At 42.6% G+C, this 19,146-nt stretch overlaps 1 protein-coding gene and 1 long non-coding RNA gene across 2 annotated transcripts; both read right to left on the reverse strand.

Annotated features, from left to right (window-relative positions):
• Positions 1 to 320: 320 nt before the first annotated feature.
• On the reverse strand, positions 321 to 6,120 carry LOC310878305 (uncharacterized protein). Its single transcript, XM_083792560.1, has 2 exons — positions 5,906 to 6,120; positions 321 to 1,287 (listed from the first exon to the last, which is right to left on the reverse strand). The coding sequence occupies exons 1-2, from the start codon at positions 6,069 to 6,071 to the stop codon at positions 545 to 547; spliced, it is 909 nt and encodes a 302-aa protein (XP_083648686.1). The 5' UTR covers positions 6,072 to 6,120; the 3' UTR covers positions 321 to 544.
• An 8,083-nt stretch (positions 6,121 to 14,203) lies between these two features.
• Positions 14,204 to 19,142, reverse strand: LOC310878211. The gene is made up of 3 exons (XR_014570876.1): positions 18,940 to 19,142; positions 15,370 to 16,663; positions 14,204 to 15,027 (listed from the first exon to the last, which is right to left on the reverse strand). It is a non-coding gene; the product is annotated as an uncharacterized lncRNA (long non-coding RNA).
• Positions 19,143 to 19,146: the final 4 nt, after the last annotated feature.

The raw sequence follows: 19,146 nt of genomic DNA on the forward strand, positions 1-19,146 counted from the left end.
GTAGGCTATGGGTTGGGGTTTAGCGAAGGGCTAATTGTTAAAGGGAACTGTTCAGGAATGGGACCGTAAGACGGAATCGTTAAAATCCTAAAGGATGAGTGACAGGTGTATTGGAGTAGCATCATTTGGTGAACTGTTCCACTGGGGGTTAGGGTTATCTCAGTGGGTAAAGAGGCCATCTGCTAATCAAGAAGATGACTGGTTCATCTCCTGGGCCCAGTCTGTGTGTCAAAGTGTCCCTGAGCAAGACCCTGACTTCTCCCCCCCCCCCCCCCCCCCCGAGCGCTCATCATAACCAGCATTAAATTCCACAAGGCGAAGTAAAGATTTGCTGAAAAAGTTGTCCACATCGCGTTACCTCCAATCCTCCACAAGAACAAGTTACAGCATTATTTCTATACAGAATTCATGTTGAGATTGTCCGATTCTGTGATTCCTCTGCTTCAGTATCTATGACTTGCCACAGGTATGATATGTCACCTCAGGTGGCTTCCTTGAGAAACCAATGAGCTTTCTCACCTTCACCAAAAACATTCATCAGAAACTATAAAACTAAGGAATTATCTCCTGTATGAATCCCCATGTGTTTCTTCAAATGTGAGCATCGACTAAAAGGCTTGTCACACAGTATACAACTGAAGGGCTTTTCCCCTGTATGAGTACGTGCGTGCCTCTTAAGATGTGTACTCCGACTGAAGCATTTACCACACACTGTACAACTGAAGGGCTTCTCTCCTGTATGAGTCCTAATGTGCGCCTTAAGATTTCCATTTCGGTTAAACGTTTTACCACAAACTGTACAACTAAATGTTTTCCCCCCTGTATGAGACCTCGCAGTTGAAGTTTGTTGCACTGATATCAGGTCCTGGGACAGCTTGTTTCTCAAATACAATCTTTGTCCTTCTACAGTTTGTGTCTTGTTGTGTGTTTTCAGCAACTGATCATCCCTGGTCTCCTCCCAGTCATCACTGTCGTCAGTGTCAGATTCAGAACAGTGTGAAGAGATGAGCTGCACATCAACAGTTGGTTGTGATGCTCCACAGTTCTCTACATCAGCTTGCGTTTTCATGTGTTCATTTGAAGTGCTGGCTAGAGGCTCTATCTCTCTGTTTTCACTATATTCACTTTTTACTGCTAGTAATGTCTGTGTTGACCCCTCATCCTCCTCTTGTCTGTGAATTAGCTGTTCATCCTTAATCTGTGGAGGCTGTGGTTCCTCTTGGAGCAGATCGGGCCTCCTCTCCTGTTGCTCAGGTGATTTCTCCTCTTCACAGACTGGGAGGAAGTCTAGGCAGAATAGGACATGAGAGAAACAGTGAGTGATGCACATGCACGCACGCACACAGATAATTAACTTTGAAAACTCAATTTATAAAACCCTCTTTATTCTTACACTTATACTTTCACAGAGAAACTAAAAAAATCCACTTTACTGTGGACATGCACTCTTGAGATTACTTTGAAATAATTGGCAGTTTTCGAAATATATAACAAAGCGCCCAATGCATTGTCAATGTCCATGGCCATAAGTGCTCTGAGTATGATTGACAGGTGCGACCGCTCCCGTTCCCTTTTGTGCTGTGTCGCTGGCTTTCCCACTCCTGTCTGAATAACTCAGAGACAGCATACAGGAGAGGTTTCTTTTTTGTTCTTTGAAATGGGAATGGCTCCCCGCCCCCTCTCCCTCAGAGGACTGAAATCAAGGACTTATTTAACAGATTTTTAGCTTCCTTATAATTGACATATTAACGTTTTTTATTACACATTTCCATTTTGCACCCATATACTGAAGATCTGTCACTAATCATGTCATATTATGGTTTAAAGTAAACGCTACGAAGAACTGGTCAGTCTGTGACTGTGTGCTGCCAAGTGAGAATTAGGCAGCTAATTGCCTATATGACCTAATTGATATGACCTAGAAGATATATGCACAACTGACACATGATAATTAGTTATTTGGTAGCACCTGACCTGTGTTGCTGTGTATAATTCCAATAATATAGCCTATAAACATTTGAAAAGGCTTTCATAATTCATAATGTATACTCTTTTTCTAATAAGGTTTGGCCTTATTATGTGCTCAGTTTTGGTATAGTTTTGGATATTAATTAATTAATTTAATACATTTGTCCCAGATGGCTTTGGCTGTGTGTGTGTGTGTGTGTGTGTGTGTGTACAGTATGTGTTCCCCGAGCCGTCTGTCATGACACCTGTCAATCATCCCTGTTACCCGCTGTTTTAAATACCCCATTGATTATGTCTGGTGCACGAGTTTGGAGTCAGGCCAGAGTGAACCATCAGCGTTGGACCTGTCACCTGTGTGAACAAGGAAGACAGTCCCTCGGTTCTCACCGCGTTTGTACAGTACGTTTGAGTCAGAAAAAGTGGTGTAGTGTTACATAATACATATCCATCCGATTGTGTGTGGGATCTTACTTGTATGAAACAGTAACAACATGCACCTGTCACACAAATTGATTGTGAATTGCAAATGCTGTCATGGTGGTTGACATGAACTGAATTGACAGGTGGTTTCAGTTTGAACGTTATGGAGTAACCCATATCTTTTGAGTTTTTAAGTATGTTTTGTTTCTTTTTGCTTTATTTGTAGCCCAATATGTGCCCTCTCCCTACGCTCATTCTGTAGCTCCGAGATGATGTCACACCCTGGGCACCTCCCACCGCGGTTCAGAAACGGCACATGTTTCCACAAGGAACGCTTCAGACCCTTTTCTGCACAATGAATCCAAAAAGTGAAGAGCTAAATGGTAAATGGTAAAATGGTAAATGGTGCATTTATATAGCGCCTTTATCCAAGGCGCTTTACATAGATTGTGCATTACATTCACCCATTCATACACCGATTGCGGCAGAAGCCATGCAAGGTACCAACCAGCACATCGGGAGCAATTGGGGGTTCAGTGTCTTGCCCAAGGACACTTCGACAGGAGACAGGAGCTAAAAAAGTTTTACACTAATTCAAACTTAGCAACGTCCAAGAAAGTCGTGCGTGTGCGCGTGCATGTCGAGTGAACTGAAGTCAGTTGGAAATTTTCAACCAGGGGAGGCGCCAAAGCTTTTCAACTTCCTTGAAAAACATGCTAAACAACCGCTGTAACGCTCGTGTAACCGTTTAAAGTTGGATTTTCTTTGCTACGTTTGAATTAGTGTAAACCTTTTCTGCCCCTTCACTTTTTGGATTCATTGTGCAGAAAAGGGTAAGAATCGTTCCTTGTGGAAACATGCGCCGTTTCTGAACCGCGGTGGGAGGGGCCCAGGGTGTGACCTCATCTCGGAGCTACAGAATGAGCGTAGGGAGAGGGCACATATGGGACTACTTTAATTGCAAACATTCTGAGCTGTTCTAAAATGTAAAATGGATCCTGTTGTAAACAAGTGTAATGCTTTATCATGGTGTCGTCCGCAGTAACAGTTTTTTGTATTGAGTTGTGCTTTCTGAAATGTACCTATTCTGCATACTGTCAGTCAATCAATCAATCAATCAATCAATCAATCAATCAATGTTGACTGAACTGTGACTTTTGGGTTCATTTTCTGTGAACTGCGCTGAACTGAATTGTTTATTTCTGTTGATTTAAATGAAAATCCTCCAACATAATAGGCTAATTAAAATGGACCTGAAAAAGGTGTTTCCGTTTTTATTCTCAATAACAAGGGTTTATAATTGTTTATGCAAGTCCTGTGTCGGTTTCACCAGTGGTTAAAACCCAGATGAGGTTATAACAAAATAATATTTCTCTGGAGTCTACCTGGCACCCCTAAAATAATTTAACTAAGCTAAACTGTTTGCCTGCATGCCTGCCTGCAGATATTTTTTTATCAATACCATTTTGTACAGCATGACTGGCTGACGAATGTGAAAAATATATATTCTTATATATATTCTTAAATATATATTTGTATATATTATTATAATGATTAGGAATTCATCATTATAATACACACTCGCATACAAAAGTCAGAGCTATACAAAGTCAAAGAGTGCACTGCTGGGAACAAAGAACAAGATTCCTATACAAGATCTCCTCACTGGTCAACAAAAACACCTTGAAGACCCTAACAGGAGCCCTTGTACAAGGTTTCTTCGACTATGCATGCTCCATGGGGTACCACAGCGCCTCAAAGGCCCTTAAAACAAAGCTCCAGACCTTCCAAAACAAACTGGTCAGACTACTACTTGGCCTCACTCACCTCACCCCTGCCCACTTTGACAGGCTGGAATGGCTTAGGGTTGACGACAGAGTACAGCATCTTGCAATGGGTCTGGTCCACAAGATTCGATACACCACCAAGATACCCATGTACCCGTCTAAATACTTCCTTAATGTCCACACCCACAACACCAGAGGGAGATCAACAAACCATGTGCAACCCAGATTTCGCTCCTATGCCACCAAAATGTGGAATGCCCTACCATTAAGACATGTGAATCCCTTGACTCCTTCAAAATCGCTCTCAAAGGGCATCTACAGACGGCTGCAATAGAGCACAAAGTCCTGACGTAACTCGCTCATCCCGACGATTCCCCTGGTTCGCGGAAGTGATTTCTCTATGGAGAATAACATGGGGTGATCTTAATATCGTCTACTATAAGCGTTGTGGTCCAGAAATAAACAAGCTGTCTCGGCGTTATTGTCGGGAAGGTGTCTCTGTATCGTTTGCAACAGTCAGTCACTCATATATGATACAGTCTGCTTCTAGCGAAAATCTAACTAATTCAGTAGCAGTAACATTAGCGTTTTCTCTCAGTCAGTTGATTCTTCATATCCATATGAGTGAAGCGGCCGGGGTGACATGTTTATTTTTCAAACACAGTTGTTATATGAGGCGATCTCAAATCGCCTCAATGGGGATTTCAATGCAACTAAACAAATACATGAACCTGGGGACAGACGCCCTCTACTGAAAGTGACGTCAGACTTCGGTGCTCTATTCGAACCTGGCCCCCGTAAAATCTGAATCCCCTACCCACCCCTTTTCCCCTCACTGTATACGTTTTCTTTTCCCTTTTTACCTCCTTTATGATGATGATTTCCTGTTTTTGTATGTCTCTAAATGTCATGATGGATTGAACATGGTGGACCCTCTTGTAAACAAGCGTAGTGTTTTATTGGTCGTCCGCACAGTTGACAGTTTTTATATTGAGTTGTGCTTGAAATGTGTACCTGTTGTGCTTGAAATGTGTGAATAGACTAAACAAACAATTACAAAGAAGAAAAACAACAGTGTTGTAACCTGCCGTTTATTTTTTCTTCTATTTTCTAATTCTTTGTTTGGCCAAAAACATTGTGTTTATTGTCATGATTTGTCACGACAAGAGTTGGCTTTGTCCGCGGTGTAACCGTCTTTAAATAAATACTTCTGAAAAGTCTATGAGGAAAATTAACAGAGAATCATTTCCTGGGCCCTGGTAGGGAGCGGGACTGCGATGCTCTAAAGCCGCTTTTATATGCATCTTTGAAACATCTCACCACCACTTAAGCGGAGCGCAGCACGGCATGAACGGAGGGTATGTACATCTGTCTACCATAGAGAGTGGAAGAAATGTAAAGGGACCCTACGGGGGGAAGCGATGAAAAGAGCTTAACCGAGGGGTCCCGAGAGGGCTAGCAGAATGGGTACATTTCAAACCGAAAGCACGACAGTCAATACAAAAACTGCTACTTTGAGGACGAAGCCATGAAAAGCACTAAGACTATAGACTACACATTGTTTTGTCATTTTGCAACGACAATGTGAATTGTAAACAAGTGTAATGCTTTATGGTGTCATCCACAGTTAACAGTTTTGTATTGAGTTGTGCTTGAAATGTACTGTAATTCTCCAATCTGTTAATAATTATTCAATCAATCAATTAAAGGGTAAAACAAAAGTAACAAACCTGTCAGATCAGTGACTTGAGGAGTGAGGAACTCCAGCTGTCTGTGTTGCAGATCTATTTGTTGTTGGTATTGCACGATTGTTCTGACAAACACAGCTAATATGTCCTCTGCAACGGCGGTCAGTCGTTCATTAACGAACAGCCTCAACGTCTCTATGTCACACATTGTTAGTTTAGTTAAAATAATACGTCTCGGTTGATTATTTTACCGACAGAAGCACTGCATTTGATTTAGCTACATACGTAAACAATGAGAAGAATGACTTCCGAGGTTGCGCGCTGGTTAATACAGGCTGGGCTCAATTCATGTTGCAGTTTGCAGAACCGGTCTAGAGCGGGTATGTATGAGTGTGTGTGTGAGTGGAAATGTCAGGATACAGTAGGCGGGCTCTAGACCGGATCTGAGAAGTTGTAAAGACTGATCGTGTTGGTGCATTGATGCTGGTCCGCCCCCTGTTGGACATTGGTTTGACTTTTGTTTCTCTCCAGAAAATAATTCTAAATAGGTTGTTCAAGGGTTCTTTGCATTATTTGGTCTAACATTAAGAGTATTCACTGTGAAAATAGCCTCAGTAATAGTATCCTGTTAAAAGGATCCCTGGCTAAATCTATACTTGCTATCTATAACTATTTTACACATAAAAAGTCATTAGACAGATCCTTTTAATATTTTTTATATTTACGACAGTGCATTCATTCAACTCATTCAGAGACCCAGTGCATGTCTATATTTTCACTATCTTGGTTTTATTTGTACTTTTAAAACAAAACACAATGTAAACATGAACAACTAAATCAACAAAGCCCCATAACATTTACATGGTAAAAAAAAGAAAAGAAAAGCAGTGCACACCACAGAGGCCATATTCTAGTAATCAGAAGGTCACTGGTTCACCTCCTGGCCACCGGCCCAAGTCTAAGTGTAAAATTTTCTGTGAGAAATAAACACAACTAAACATAACGTTGGCAAATTCAAAGTTGCCAACGAGCACTTCTAAACTTGACCAACACTCACCTGCAAGGAATTGAATGACGGGAAGTAGCTCTTAACATGTTTACGTGGATTTTTATTAAACAAAAACTTTGCAGATAGAAAGAGGAGAAGTCAAGCTTTCCGTACATCTGTAATGTTGGTGAGTTTGACACTGTTTAATACAATCAGATTGATAGGACTTTTCTGTTTGGATGTATGGGCTGTCTATGGGAAATGTCATCTAGTTACCACCTTGCTTGCAGGAAGGGACCTCATGCACACCTACTTTTTTAAAGATTTCCCCTCTGTATGAAGTCCCATGTGTTTCAGATGTGAGCTTCGACTAAAGCGCTTGTCACACAGTATACTGAACTGAAGGGCATCTCACCTGTATGAGGGGTGCATGTGTTTGGTCCAACGTACTAACAGTCCGACAGGCATTCGTCCGACACCCTACCCCAAACCCTGAATCTAACCGCACAGGAAGCCACAGGTTAATTTAAACCTGTGACGCGTTAGTTTTAACCGGCCACGCATGTCGGGAGCGACGGTGTTGTCGGACTAATGCCTGTCAGACTGTTAGTATGACTAACCAACGTATGCACCTCCTGTATGAGTCCTTGTGTGCCTCTTCAGATTTCCATTTAGGTTAAACGTTTTACCACAAACTGTACAACTGAAGGGCTTCTCTCCCGTATGAGTCCTTGTGTGCCTCTTAAAATCTCCCATTCGGTTGAATGTTTTACCACAAACTGTACAACTAAATGTTCTTTCCATTGAATGGGCTCTCATGGATGGAGTTTGCTGCACTGATATCAGGTCCTGGGACAGTTTGTTTCTCAAAGAAAATAATTGTCCTTCCACAGTGTGTGTCTCGTGTGTTTTCAGCGACTGATCTTCCATGGTCTCCTCCCAGTCATCACTGTCGTCGGTGTCAGATTCAGAACAGTGTGAAGAGATGAGCTGCACATCAACAGTTTGTTGTGATGCTCCATGGTTCTCTACATCAACTTGTGTTTTCACATGTTCATTTGAAGTGCTGGCTAGAGGCTCTTTCTCTCTGCTTTCATTATATGCAGTTTTCACTGCTAGTAATGTCTGCGTCGACCCTTCAGCCTCCTCTGGTCTGTGAATCAAGTCCTGCTGTTCCTCCTTAATCTGTGGAGGCTGTGGTTCCTCTTGGAGCAGATCGGGCCTCCTCTCCTGTTGCTCAGGTGATTTCTCCTCTTCACAGACTGGAAGGAAGTCTAGGCAGAATAGGAGTGGGAAACAGTGAGTGATGCTTAATATTAGCATGAATTAAATTAAACGCTGTGCCTCTGTAGACGCATGAGAACATTTTGAGAAGACAGGAGGAACAGAGAATTCTCGGATGAATTCTCTGTTCCTCCTGTCTGTCTGGAGACAACGGAAACGTCTGAGAATTTTCCTTTGGTGCAGAAGGTCTTTGTTTGACCGTTTTGGCAGATCTGAAATTCTCTCTTCCTTCCTTCCTTGACTTCCTTATTGTACCGCCTCCCGCACCGACAGTGGCTAGCTGCGACAGAACAGATCAGAGGCAGGAAGGAGCTAGCCAAAATAAAGACTTCGGCGCCAAAGGAAAATTCTCAGACGTTTCCGTTGTCTCCTATAGCTCCTATTTATGCTTCTTTTGAAACATATCACAATCACTCAAAAGCCATGCAATATTCATTGTGAGATTACCATAATGACGGTAATCATTAAAGGACCACTTTTCAACCTATCTTCATACAATAGGTCCTCACTATTAATCATGATAAAATGACATGTTTTTTTCTACTCGGTCTGTGGGCAGTTCAGAAACCCACCCAACAGTGACATCAATGGAGAATCCAAGCTAATAGAAACTGCAGTCTTTCTTGTCCTGAAAAGTTTCAATGCGAAAATGGAAGCCATCATTCTCACGATAATAAACCCTGTTAGGGTCCATTTGGTTCCATTTGTACACTCTCAGAGTTACAGACCCATAAGGGTCCATTTGGTTCCAAACCATCATTTCCCTGCGGACCCCCTGGAACTGCCTCAAGGACCCCGAACCCCACTTTGGGAATCACTGCTCTATGTAATCTGATCTTTATAGTCTGATAAACTATTCTCACGTAAATAAATCTTGTTTAAAAAACAATCTGCCTAACGATGATGTCACTGGTGGTCGTGGACGGGTTTCTGAACTGCCCACAGCAGAGTGAGTGTGTGTGTGTCTGTCCAGCTGATAGTTGTTAATGTCAAAGCAATGCTGTTTATGCACTGTCAAATAGGTCTAGGCCTACATCTATTCTATAGCATATACCTGTTTAGACATATTATCCTGCTCATTACTGTGCGGAAATATACATAAATCTTCGTGTTTGAGCACAAAAAGCATTTTGAGAACCCACAAATTTCAACGCTTCGCGCGCACACTGTGCGGCCCCCCACACACAATCATTCTACAGTTGTGGCCCCCGGCCTAATCTAATTGAATACCCCTGCCATAAAGCATTACACTTGTTTACAAGAGGGTCCACCATTTTCAATTCATCATATCATTTTGTACACTATGCACTTCTATAAAGCCAAAAACAGGAAATCATCATAAAGGAGGTAAAATGGGGGAAAAACGTATACAGTGAGGGGGGAAAGGGGTGGGTGGAGTCAAGGGATTTACATGTCTTAATGACAGTTGGTAGGGCGTTCCACATTTTTGTGTCATAGGAGTGAAATGAATTCAGGTGGACCCTCTTGTAAACAAGTGTCCACTCGCAGTTAACAGTCTTTGTATTGAGTTGTGCTTGAAATGTAGTGTAATTCTGCAAACTGTTAATAATATTTAAATCAATCAATCAATCAATCCTTGTTTGTGCTGAATCTGGGTTGCACATGGTTTTTTGAACTCCCTCTGGTGTTGTTGTGTTGCTGGCATGATTAGACTGACTGAGCGTCACTGTTTATTATGATACACTTTTCATTTCATAAAAAAAAAAAAACGCGGTAATAAACCCGATACCGCGGTATGCGTTACATACCGGCGGTATGGCGATATTGTGGTTATTGCACCCAGCCCTAGGTCTGTAGACTAATGCATGTCAAACTGGGACTGGTTGCCGACGGCCAGGTGAAGTTCTTACATGTGCCAGTACAAACTGATCTCCCAAACATGCCCGCTGAGTTTAACTTTGCTTTATTTTCTGCAGTAATTTTCCTATACAACATACAAATAAAATAATGAGAAAGAAACGGTAACAAACACAGGCGACCAGCCCTCCTGAACACAGTGGGGAAACTGGCTCATACATACTCCAGTTTTTGGTGATTATTATTACACCGCGGTGTAGTTTTTAAAGGGTTGGAAAACTACACCATTATGTCAGTCGCGGTGATGATCAGCTATCACCGCGGACACAGACCCATCTCTCTGTTTTTACTATCAGACAAGTCCTTTCACTCTGGAGCCATCACCCCGTTCACTGATTGGTCTAGAAGTTGGATAAACCACAGGGAGGCGGGGTCAATCCTTAAGGACATCACCGCGAGTATGATGGCCTCAAGCTATCACCTGAAGCGGTGATAACCTATCACCAAAAAGAAAAACTGGAGTATGTATGAGCCTTTAGCCTCTGCCACTGGCAACACCTGTGCCTGATGAGCAACTGGGCTGGCCTTGACGTTGACCAAGCTGCAGTGACATTGTCAATCAGTAAAACATTAGGTCATAATACACCAGCCCCTAATTGCTACTGGTGAAATGGTGGTCCTTGAAATTAAACGGGTTGAGAATCACTGCTAGAACCGTACAAATCTTCTCTTATGGGGGTCCCTGGCATTATATCTTTTCAAATGGGGGTCCGTGGGGAAATTAGTGTCAATTTGGGGGTCCTTGACATTAAAAAGTTTGGGAACCACTAGCAAACAGACATCCCATTGTAGATCGGCTATTTTTGGATATCTGGTGTAGAAGCAAAAGGGAGGGCTGTTAATCTGATATTTTTATTCTAAAACAAAATACATACATACACAGATGCACCTGGGACGTATCCTCAGTGATGTATCCCGAGGTCATCTGGGTTTCGGGTCTCCCAACATCATACCCCTCACTCAGGTGACCCAGCCGGGGTGATCAAGTCCCGACTTACATCCCAGTACCTACCCTCGATCAGTCCCATTAGGGAAAAACCAGGGCCACACAATCCGTTCCTCCTGAACTACTCTGCCGGGACTGGGAGGTACCATTCTGGCGCGTGGAAGGACTAGGCTCTGTGGGTTGACTCCTGTCCGGGCCCCTCCTACGTCTCACCAGGTCCACTCCTGCTCTCACCAGGTCAGGCCCTGTGCGTTGCACCAGACTCCCAGCACCAGGCACTTTATTCAGGAATGGTGGATTCTCGAGCCGCAACGATTACGCAGGCTCCACCTTGGCCTTGGTGGTGCCTCAGGCTCCGCTTGAGGCTTGCATGGCCCTCCTAAAGGCCTCACCGTGGGTTTGTTGGGCTTCTTCCTCACGGAAGACACAGGCTGGGGCGCCAACCCATACTGCTTCCGGGTGCCGTCTACTTTCCGGCTGCCACCCATCTCTCCGGTGGTCACCAGACTATTCCTGGTTGTCACGTAGTCTATTCCTATGAGTCACTATAAATAGAATAACTAAAACTAAATACATACATACATGGATGCACCTGGGACGTATCCTCAGTGATGTTTCCCGAGGTCATCGGGGTTTCGGGTCTCCGAACATCCCCCTCACTCAGGTGACCCAGCCGTGGTGATCAAGTCCCGACTTACATCCCAGAAGCTACCCTCTATCAGTCCCATTAGGGAAAAACAAGGGCCACACAATCCGTTCCTCCTGAACTACTCTGCCGGGACTGGGAGGTACCATTCTGGCGTGTGGAAGGACTAGGCTCTGTGGGTTGACTCCTGTCCGGGCCCCTCCTACGTCTCACCAGGTCCACTCCATAACCATTCAAATTGGTTATCAATATATATATATATATCATGGTTTTATATATATGTGTGTGTGTGTGTGTGTGTGTGTGTGTGTGTGTGTGTTTGCTTAGTTCACAAGTGGAGAGTGGACATGGCTTTCATTAGCACCCATGTCTGGTACAGGACAGGAGGATATAGTGAGAGAAGTAGGCCTACAACAGTAGCCTATAGGCTATTGTGTGTCAATACACAGGCACTCTAGAACTGTCAACCAATAAATTATATTTATGACACAATCTAATATTTGCAAACAAACTGATATTAAGTAGACACTTTCTTTGGCAAGATTTCTCAATATAAAACTCCTTGACAGTATAGGCTATGCAGAATGGGTAGCCGCAATTTGCAACTCTAGATTTTTTTTTATAATGATCAATCATTATAAAAGAGTTGCAAATTGCGGCTGGCAGAATGGGTACATTTCAAACAAAAGCACAAGTCAATACAAACTGCTACTTTGAAGACGAAACCATGAAAGGCACAAAGACTACACATTGTTCTGTGATTTTAAAACGACAATGTGAATTAAAGGGTAAAAAAAACGTGACAAACCTGTCAGATCAGAGGTGACTTGAGGAGTGAGGAACTCCAGCTGTCTGTGTTGCAGATCTATTTGTTGTTGGTATTGTACGATTGTTCTGACAAACACAGCTAATATGTCCTCTGCAACGGCGGTCAGTCGTTCATTGACGAACAGCCTCAACGTCTCTATGTCACACATTGTTACTTTAGTTAAAATAATACGTCTCTATTGATACTTTCACCGACAGTGCATTTGACTTCGCTACATACGTAAACAATGAGAAGAACGACTTCCGAGGTCGGTGATGTTGCACGCAGCCTGTAAATACAGGCTGGGCTTAATTCACGTTGCAGTTTTCAGAAACCGGTCTAGAGCGGATATGGAAACTAGGTGTGTGTGTGTGTGTGTGTGTGTGTGTGTGTGTGTGTGTGTGTGTGTGTGTGTGTGTGTGTGTGTGTGTGTGTGTGTGTGTGTGTGTGTGTGTGTGTGTGTGTGTGTGTGTGTGTGTGTGTGTGTGTGTGTACACGCGGATACAGCTAGTAGGCGGGCTCTAGACCGGATCTGAACACACAAGTTGTAAAGACTGATCGTGTTGGTACATTGTAGCCTGGCTAATAAGCCAGACCGAATCAGCCGTTGGCAAAAAAAAATGCCTGCCGGCCCGCGACATAGTGTTGTGTGATATTAGTCTGGCTTATTAGCCAGGCTAGGTGCACTGCATTGATGCTGGTCCGCCCCCTGCTGGACATAGGTCAACACGGACCATGCATTTGAACATCATTATACAGTAGTACTTGGTATAGAAGCTGTATTGTTTGACTCCCCCAGAAAATCATTATAAATATAGGTTACATTTTCAAGGGTTCTTTGTTTTATTTGGTGTAACATTGGTCTCGTGTAGTCAAACAACTATTCCACAATCTCTGAATGATGGAAGCATTTGGAAACTACAAGAGGCAGCATGAAGTCTGCATGGTAACACGAGACAGACTATTGTAACACAAATAGTATTCACTGTTAAAATAGCTTTGGTACCCTGCTGAAAGGATTCCTGGCTAATGTATTAAGGCATAGGCCTATGCCTTATGTATTAAGGCATATGCCTTAATACATTACACTTTGCTATCTATAACTATAATTAAAAACACCTTCGTTTGATGATGTAATTTACCCATGTGTGTTCCAGCCCTATGGATTCTGTTTATAAAATGTATTTAAAATATTGCTTTGATGCTCATATACACCTTAGAGTATTATAGTTTTTTTGTTAGGACATGCATTGCATACATTCCATAGGCTGGACCACACATGGACATATGACATCAACTTGCTAACAGGAGCGGCTCCTATTCAGTGATAAACACACTATTTCTAGGATGAATTAAAATACTGTATTTCATTTCAGATTTTAGTTTTAGAGGGCAAGTATGTTTTAAGTCTTTTTAGCCAGAGATCCTTTTATTTACACATGTGTATACTCATTCAGTAACTTCGCATGAGTCGCACCACCAGGCTTTCCACCTCGGAGGTGTGCCAAAATTGCCGTATGATCCGGTCGGGAGCGTGTTGTAGTCATCATGAGGCCGGATGCCGGAGGCCCTAGTGTCAGAAGTATACATGTCTATTATTTCACCATCTTGGTTTTATTTGTAATTTTAAAACAAAACACAATATAAAAATAAACAACTAAATCAACAAAGTCCCATAACATAATTTCCATGCACTAATGAAATTGTCATTAGTGAAAGAAACTTAACTTGTTACTTCTCCCTGAGCACTCATAACCATCCTCTGCTTTGGCATCTATGATTCGTGTCAGCTCAGGTGGCTTCCTTGAGAAACTGTTGAGAAACTAAAAGCTACTAAAAGTATGACTATGAACCCTTGTGTGATTTCAGATCACTAATTTCTAGTCTTGCATTGCCAGACTGTTGCCACTTTCCAAATTGCAATTTCCAAATGCTTCTGGAGCAACGGAAGTTCTATCATCAGTAAAATATAAAGTGGAAGTGGAGACTCCTCCCCACTTCCATTTCGTCTTTACATCCGCACAAATTTATCCTAATATAATTAGAAGACATCCAAGCATATATAGCTTGTTGCTTAGCAGAAATGGAAATAAAATAATAAAATGTAACAATATTTTAAAATTTTCGTGAATGGAAATGGGAGCTTCATTACTCGGATGTGTAGTTCCAGACTCTATATTGCATTTGGAGATTGTGAAATAGTTGTCTGGCTATACAAGACTAATTTCACCCAAAACCTCCGAAAACAAAATGTTCTTTCCATTGTATGAGCTCTCATGGATGGAGTTTGTCGCAGTGATATCAGGTCATGGGACAGCTTGTTTCTAAAAGATTTTTTTTATCTTCCCTGGTCTCCTCGCACTCATCACTGTCTTCAGCATGAGATTCAGAACAGTTTGACTGTGAAGACATGAAATGGTTGCTGCCTAGAGGCTCTGTCTCTGTGTTTTCATTGCTAGTAATGTCTGCGTTGACCCCTCAGCATCCTCTTGTCTGTAAATTAGCTGCTGCTGTTCATCCTTTTTCTGTGGTGGCTGTGGTTCCTCTTGGAGCAGGTCGGGCCTCCTCTCCTGTTGCTCTGGTGATTTCTCCTATTCACAGACTGGGATGAAGTCTAGGAGGCAGAATGGGAAACAGTGATTCTTAATATTTATTCAGACTAGAGTCTGTGACCTTATTTGTAGTTGTAGTAGTGGTGTTGGTGGTGGATTGGAGGTAATATTTAAGATAGAAAACACCACAGGCTGCCTTATATTGCACCCTGTATTTACTATTTACACACTTGACTAAGGCAGGGGTGACATTGTGTCAAATTAATTAATTTTAGGTCGCAACAGGCCAGATTGGACAAAATGAGACTTGTGCACAAGTCAAGGAAGGTACCTCATGCACACCTACTCCCACTGACCTTTAACACAATCAGCCACCCCCCCTCTACATACTTTTGCTTGCTTACCTTGCTATCGTTACGATAAAATCGCTCGATGATCCCTCGCATTCATATTTTGAACGAGAGGCAGGTCAGAAGTCAGAAATGAAGAGCTTAGTATATCCATCTGATCAAAAGCCCACGGAGAGCTCCCTAGATTAGGAGATATGAGGGATTCTTTCTGCAGCTGTAAACAGGGAAGTGAACGGGACCGCAGATGTGCGAAGAGCAAGGAGTATGGTGGCCTTGGAGACCAACTAAAAAGAAAAAAGAAATCGGAATATTTTTCTCTCGTTTGACATCAATGAAAATGCGCTACGTCCTTAGTTATGACGTTCCCACACGTCGTACAGTCTAAATGGGTTAAGGATTTCCTCTCTGTATGAAGTCCCATGTGTTTCAGATGTGAGCTTCGACTAAAGCGCTTGTCACACAGTATACTGAAGGGCATCTCACCTGTATGAGGGGTGCATGTGTTTGGTCCGACGTACCAACAGTCCGACAGGCATTCGTCCGACACCCTACCCCTAATCCAAATCCTAAATCTAACCTCACAGGAAGCCACAGGTTCGTTTTAACCTGTAAAGGGTTAGTTTTAACCGGCTACACATGTCGGGAGCGACGGTGTTGTCGGACTAATGCCTGTCAGACTCTTAGTATGTCTAACCAATGTATGTACCCTCTGTATGAGTCCTTGTGTGCCTCTTAAGATTTCCATTTCGGTTAAACGTTTTACCACAAAATGTACAACTGAAGGGCTTCTCTCCTGTATGAGTCGTTGTGTGCCTCTTAAAATCTCCCATTCGGTTGAACGTTTTACCACAAATCGTACAACTAAATGTTCTTTCCATTGTATGGGCTCTCATGGATGGAGTTTGCTGCACTGATAATAGGTCCTGGGACAGCTTGTTTCCCAAATAAAATCTTTGTCCTTCCACAGTATGTGCCTTGTGTGATTTCAGTGACTGATCTTCCATGGTCTCCTCCCAGTCATCACTGTCGTCAGTGTCAGATTCAGAACAGTGTGAAGAGATGAGCTGAACATCAACAGTTGGTTGTGATGCTCCAAGGCTCGCTACATCAGCTTGTGTTTTCACGTGTTCATTTGAAGTGCTGGCTAGAGGCTCTGTCTCTATGTTTTCATTATATGCACTTTTCACTGCTAGTAATGTCTGCGTTGACCCCTCAGCCTCCTCTTGTCTGTGAATTAGCTCCTGCTGTTCATCCTTAATCTGTGGAGGCTGTGGTTCCTCTTGGACCAGATCGGACCTCCTCTCCTGTTGCTCTGGTAATTTCTCCTCTTCACAGACTGGGAGGAAGTCTAGGCAGAATAGGAGATGAGAGAAACAGTCATGCTAAATATTTGCTTAAATTAAATGCTGTGCCTCTGTATAATGTTAAAGTATAGTGTATACACATGAGAACATTTTGGGGAGACGGAAGGAACGGAGAATCAATAAGTGAAAGGTGACTAAAAGTGACATGGAGTCAAATCGTTACCAGAGCCTTCCCCCTTGTGATTTGTAATGGGGAAATTATAGTAATTTCACCTATGCCTAGATGTATTTTACTATTTTAACAAACCGATTATAGTACATTGATTAATTTATTGATTTATTAAGAGTTTGCAGAATTACAGTAGGCCTACATTTCAAGTACAACTCAATACAAAAACTGTTAACAGTGAGTGGACGACAACATAAAGCATTACACTTGTTTACAATAGGGCCCACCATTTTCAATTCATCAAAACATTTACAGACGTACGAATATACACAACTATATAGTCAAAAATAAATCATCATGAGGTAAAAAGGGAAAAGAAACATATACAGTGAGGGGAAACAGGGGTGGGCGGGGGATTCAGATTTTACGGGGGCCAGTTTGGAATTGCAGCCATACGTAGGTGCACTTTGACAGCAGTTTTGAAGGAGTCAAGGGATTTGCATGTCTTATGACTGTTGGTAGGGCGTTCCACATTTTGGTGGCATAGGAGCGAAATAAATGTAGTCCCTTGTTTGTGCCGAATATGGGTTGCACATGGTTTGTTGAACTCCCTCTGGTGTTGTTGGTGGGGACTTCGTTGACATTAAGGAGGTATTTAGACAGGTACATGGGTATCTTGGTGGTGTAGCGAATCTTGTGGACCAGACCCATTGCAAGGTGCTGTACTCTGTCGTCAACCCTAAGCCATTCCAGCCTGTCAAAGTGGGCAGGGCTCACCCCTCCCCGGGTTCGGGGAGTGAGGCCAAGTAGTAGCCTGACCAGTTTGTTTTAGGAAGTCTGGAGCCTTGTTTTAAGGGCCTTAGAGGTGCTGTGGTACCAGGAGGTGCAAGCTTAGTCGAATAACCTTGTACGAGGGCTCCTGTTAGGATCTTCAAGGTGTTTTTGTTGACCAGTGAGGAGATCCTGTATAAGAATCTTGTTCTTTGGTTGACCTTTTTGATTACGTTGGTGGCCATTTTATCACCGGAAAGATTTGCCTCCAGGATGGAACCTAGGTAGGTAATTTCATCCTTTCGTGTGATAATATTGTCACCCACTCTAACCAAGAAGCCATCTGCCTTGCTGAGATTACTATTTGATCCCAATAGAATGGATTCAGTTTTTCCCAGGTGTAAAGAATCTTTACCCCTGCCCACTTTGACAGGCTGGGATGGCTTAGGGTCGACGACAGAGTACAGCATCTTGCAATGGGTCTGGTCCACAAGATTCGATACACCACCAAGATACCCATGTACCTGTCTAAATACTTCCTTAAATGTAAACGAAGTCCACACCCACAACACCAGAGGGAGTGCAACAAACCATGTACAACCCAGATTCGGCACAAACAAGGGACTAAATTATTTTCGCTCCTATGCCACCAAAATGTGGAACGCCCTACCAACAGTCATTAAGACATGTGAATCCCTTGACTCCTTCAAAACCGCTCTCAAAGGGCACCTACGGATGGCTGCAATTCGAAACTGGCCTCTGTAAAATCTGAATCCCCCCCCACCCATTTCCCCTCACTGTATAATGTATCTTTTCCCTTTTTTGCTTCCTATATGATGAATTCCTGTTCTTTTCTTTAGCTACATAGAAATGTCTATTTGTATGTCTCTAAATGTTTGTATGTCTCTAAATGTTTTGATGAATTGAACAATGTGGACCCTGTTGTAAACAAGTGTAATGCTTAATTGGGTCGTCCACTCACAGTTAACAGTCTTTGTATTGAGTTTGTGCTTAAAATGTACTGTAAATTCTACAAACTGTTAATAAATATTTCAATCAATCAATCAAACATGGGCCGTTTCTGAACCGCGGTGGGAGGGGCCCAGGGTGTGACCTCATCTCGGAGCTACAGAATGAGCTCAGCACTACGCTCATTAACATACTAGGGCTACAGTTAACATATGTCGTAATGTCATATGTACATTTGTGATATAGCTAACAATACCCCCCTCCAACTGTATTATAGCCTACTTTCCCCATTGTATTAAACTGTATTATCATTATTATATTTTGACACTTGCTAATTGGCAACGTAAACGTATTCTTTCTCATGCCAATAAAGCTCCTTTGTGAAGGGTAGGGTAAGAAATCATGACAAACCTGTCAGATCAGAGGTGACTTGAGGAGTGAGGAACTCCAGCTGTCTGTGTTGCAGATCTATTTGTTGTTGGTATTGTACGATAGTTCTGACACACACAGCTAATATGTCCTCTGCAACGGCGGTCAGTCGTTCATTGACGAACAGCCTCAACGTCTCTATGTCACACATTGTTACTTTAGTTACAAATAATACGTCTCTTTTGCTAC

The sequence above is a fragment of the Protomyctophum parallelum genome (genome assembly GCF_964188405.1).
Source record: "Protomyctophum parallelum genome assembly, chromosome: 20".
Taxonomy (NCBI): Eukaryota; Metazoa; Chordata; class Actinopteri; order Myctophiformes; family Myctophidae; genus Protomyctophum; species Protomyctophum parallelum.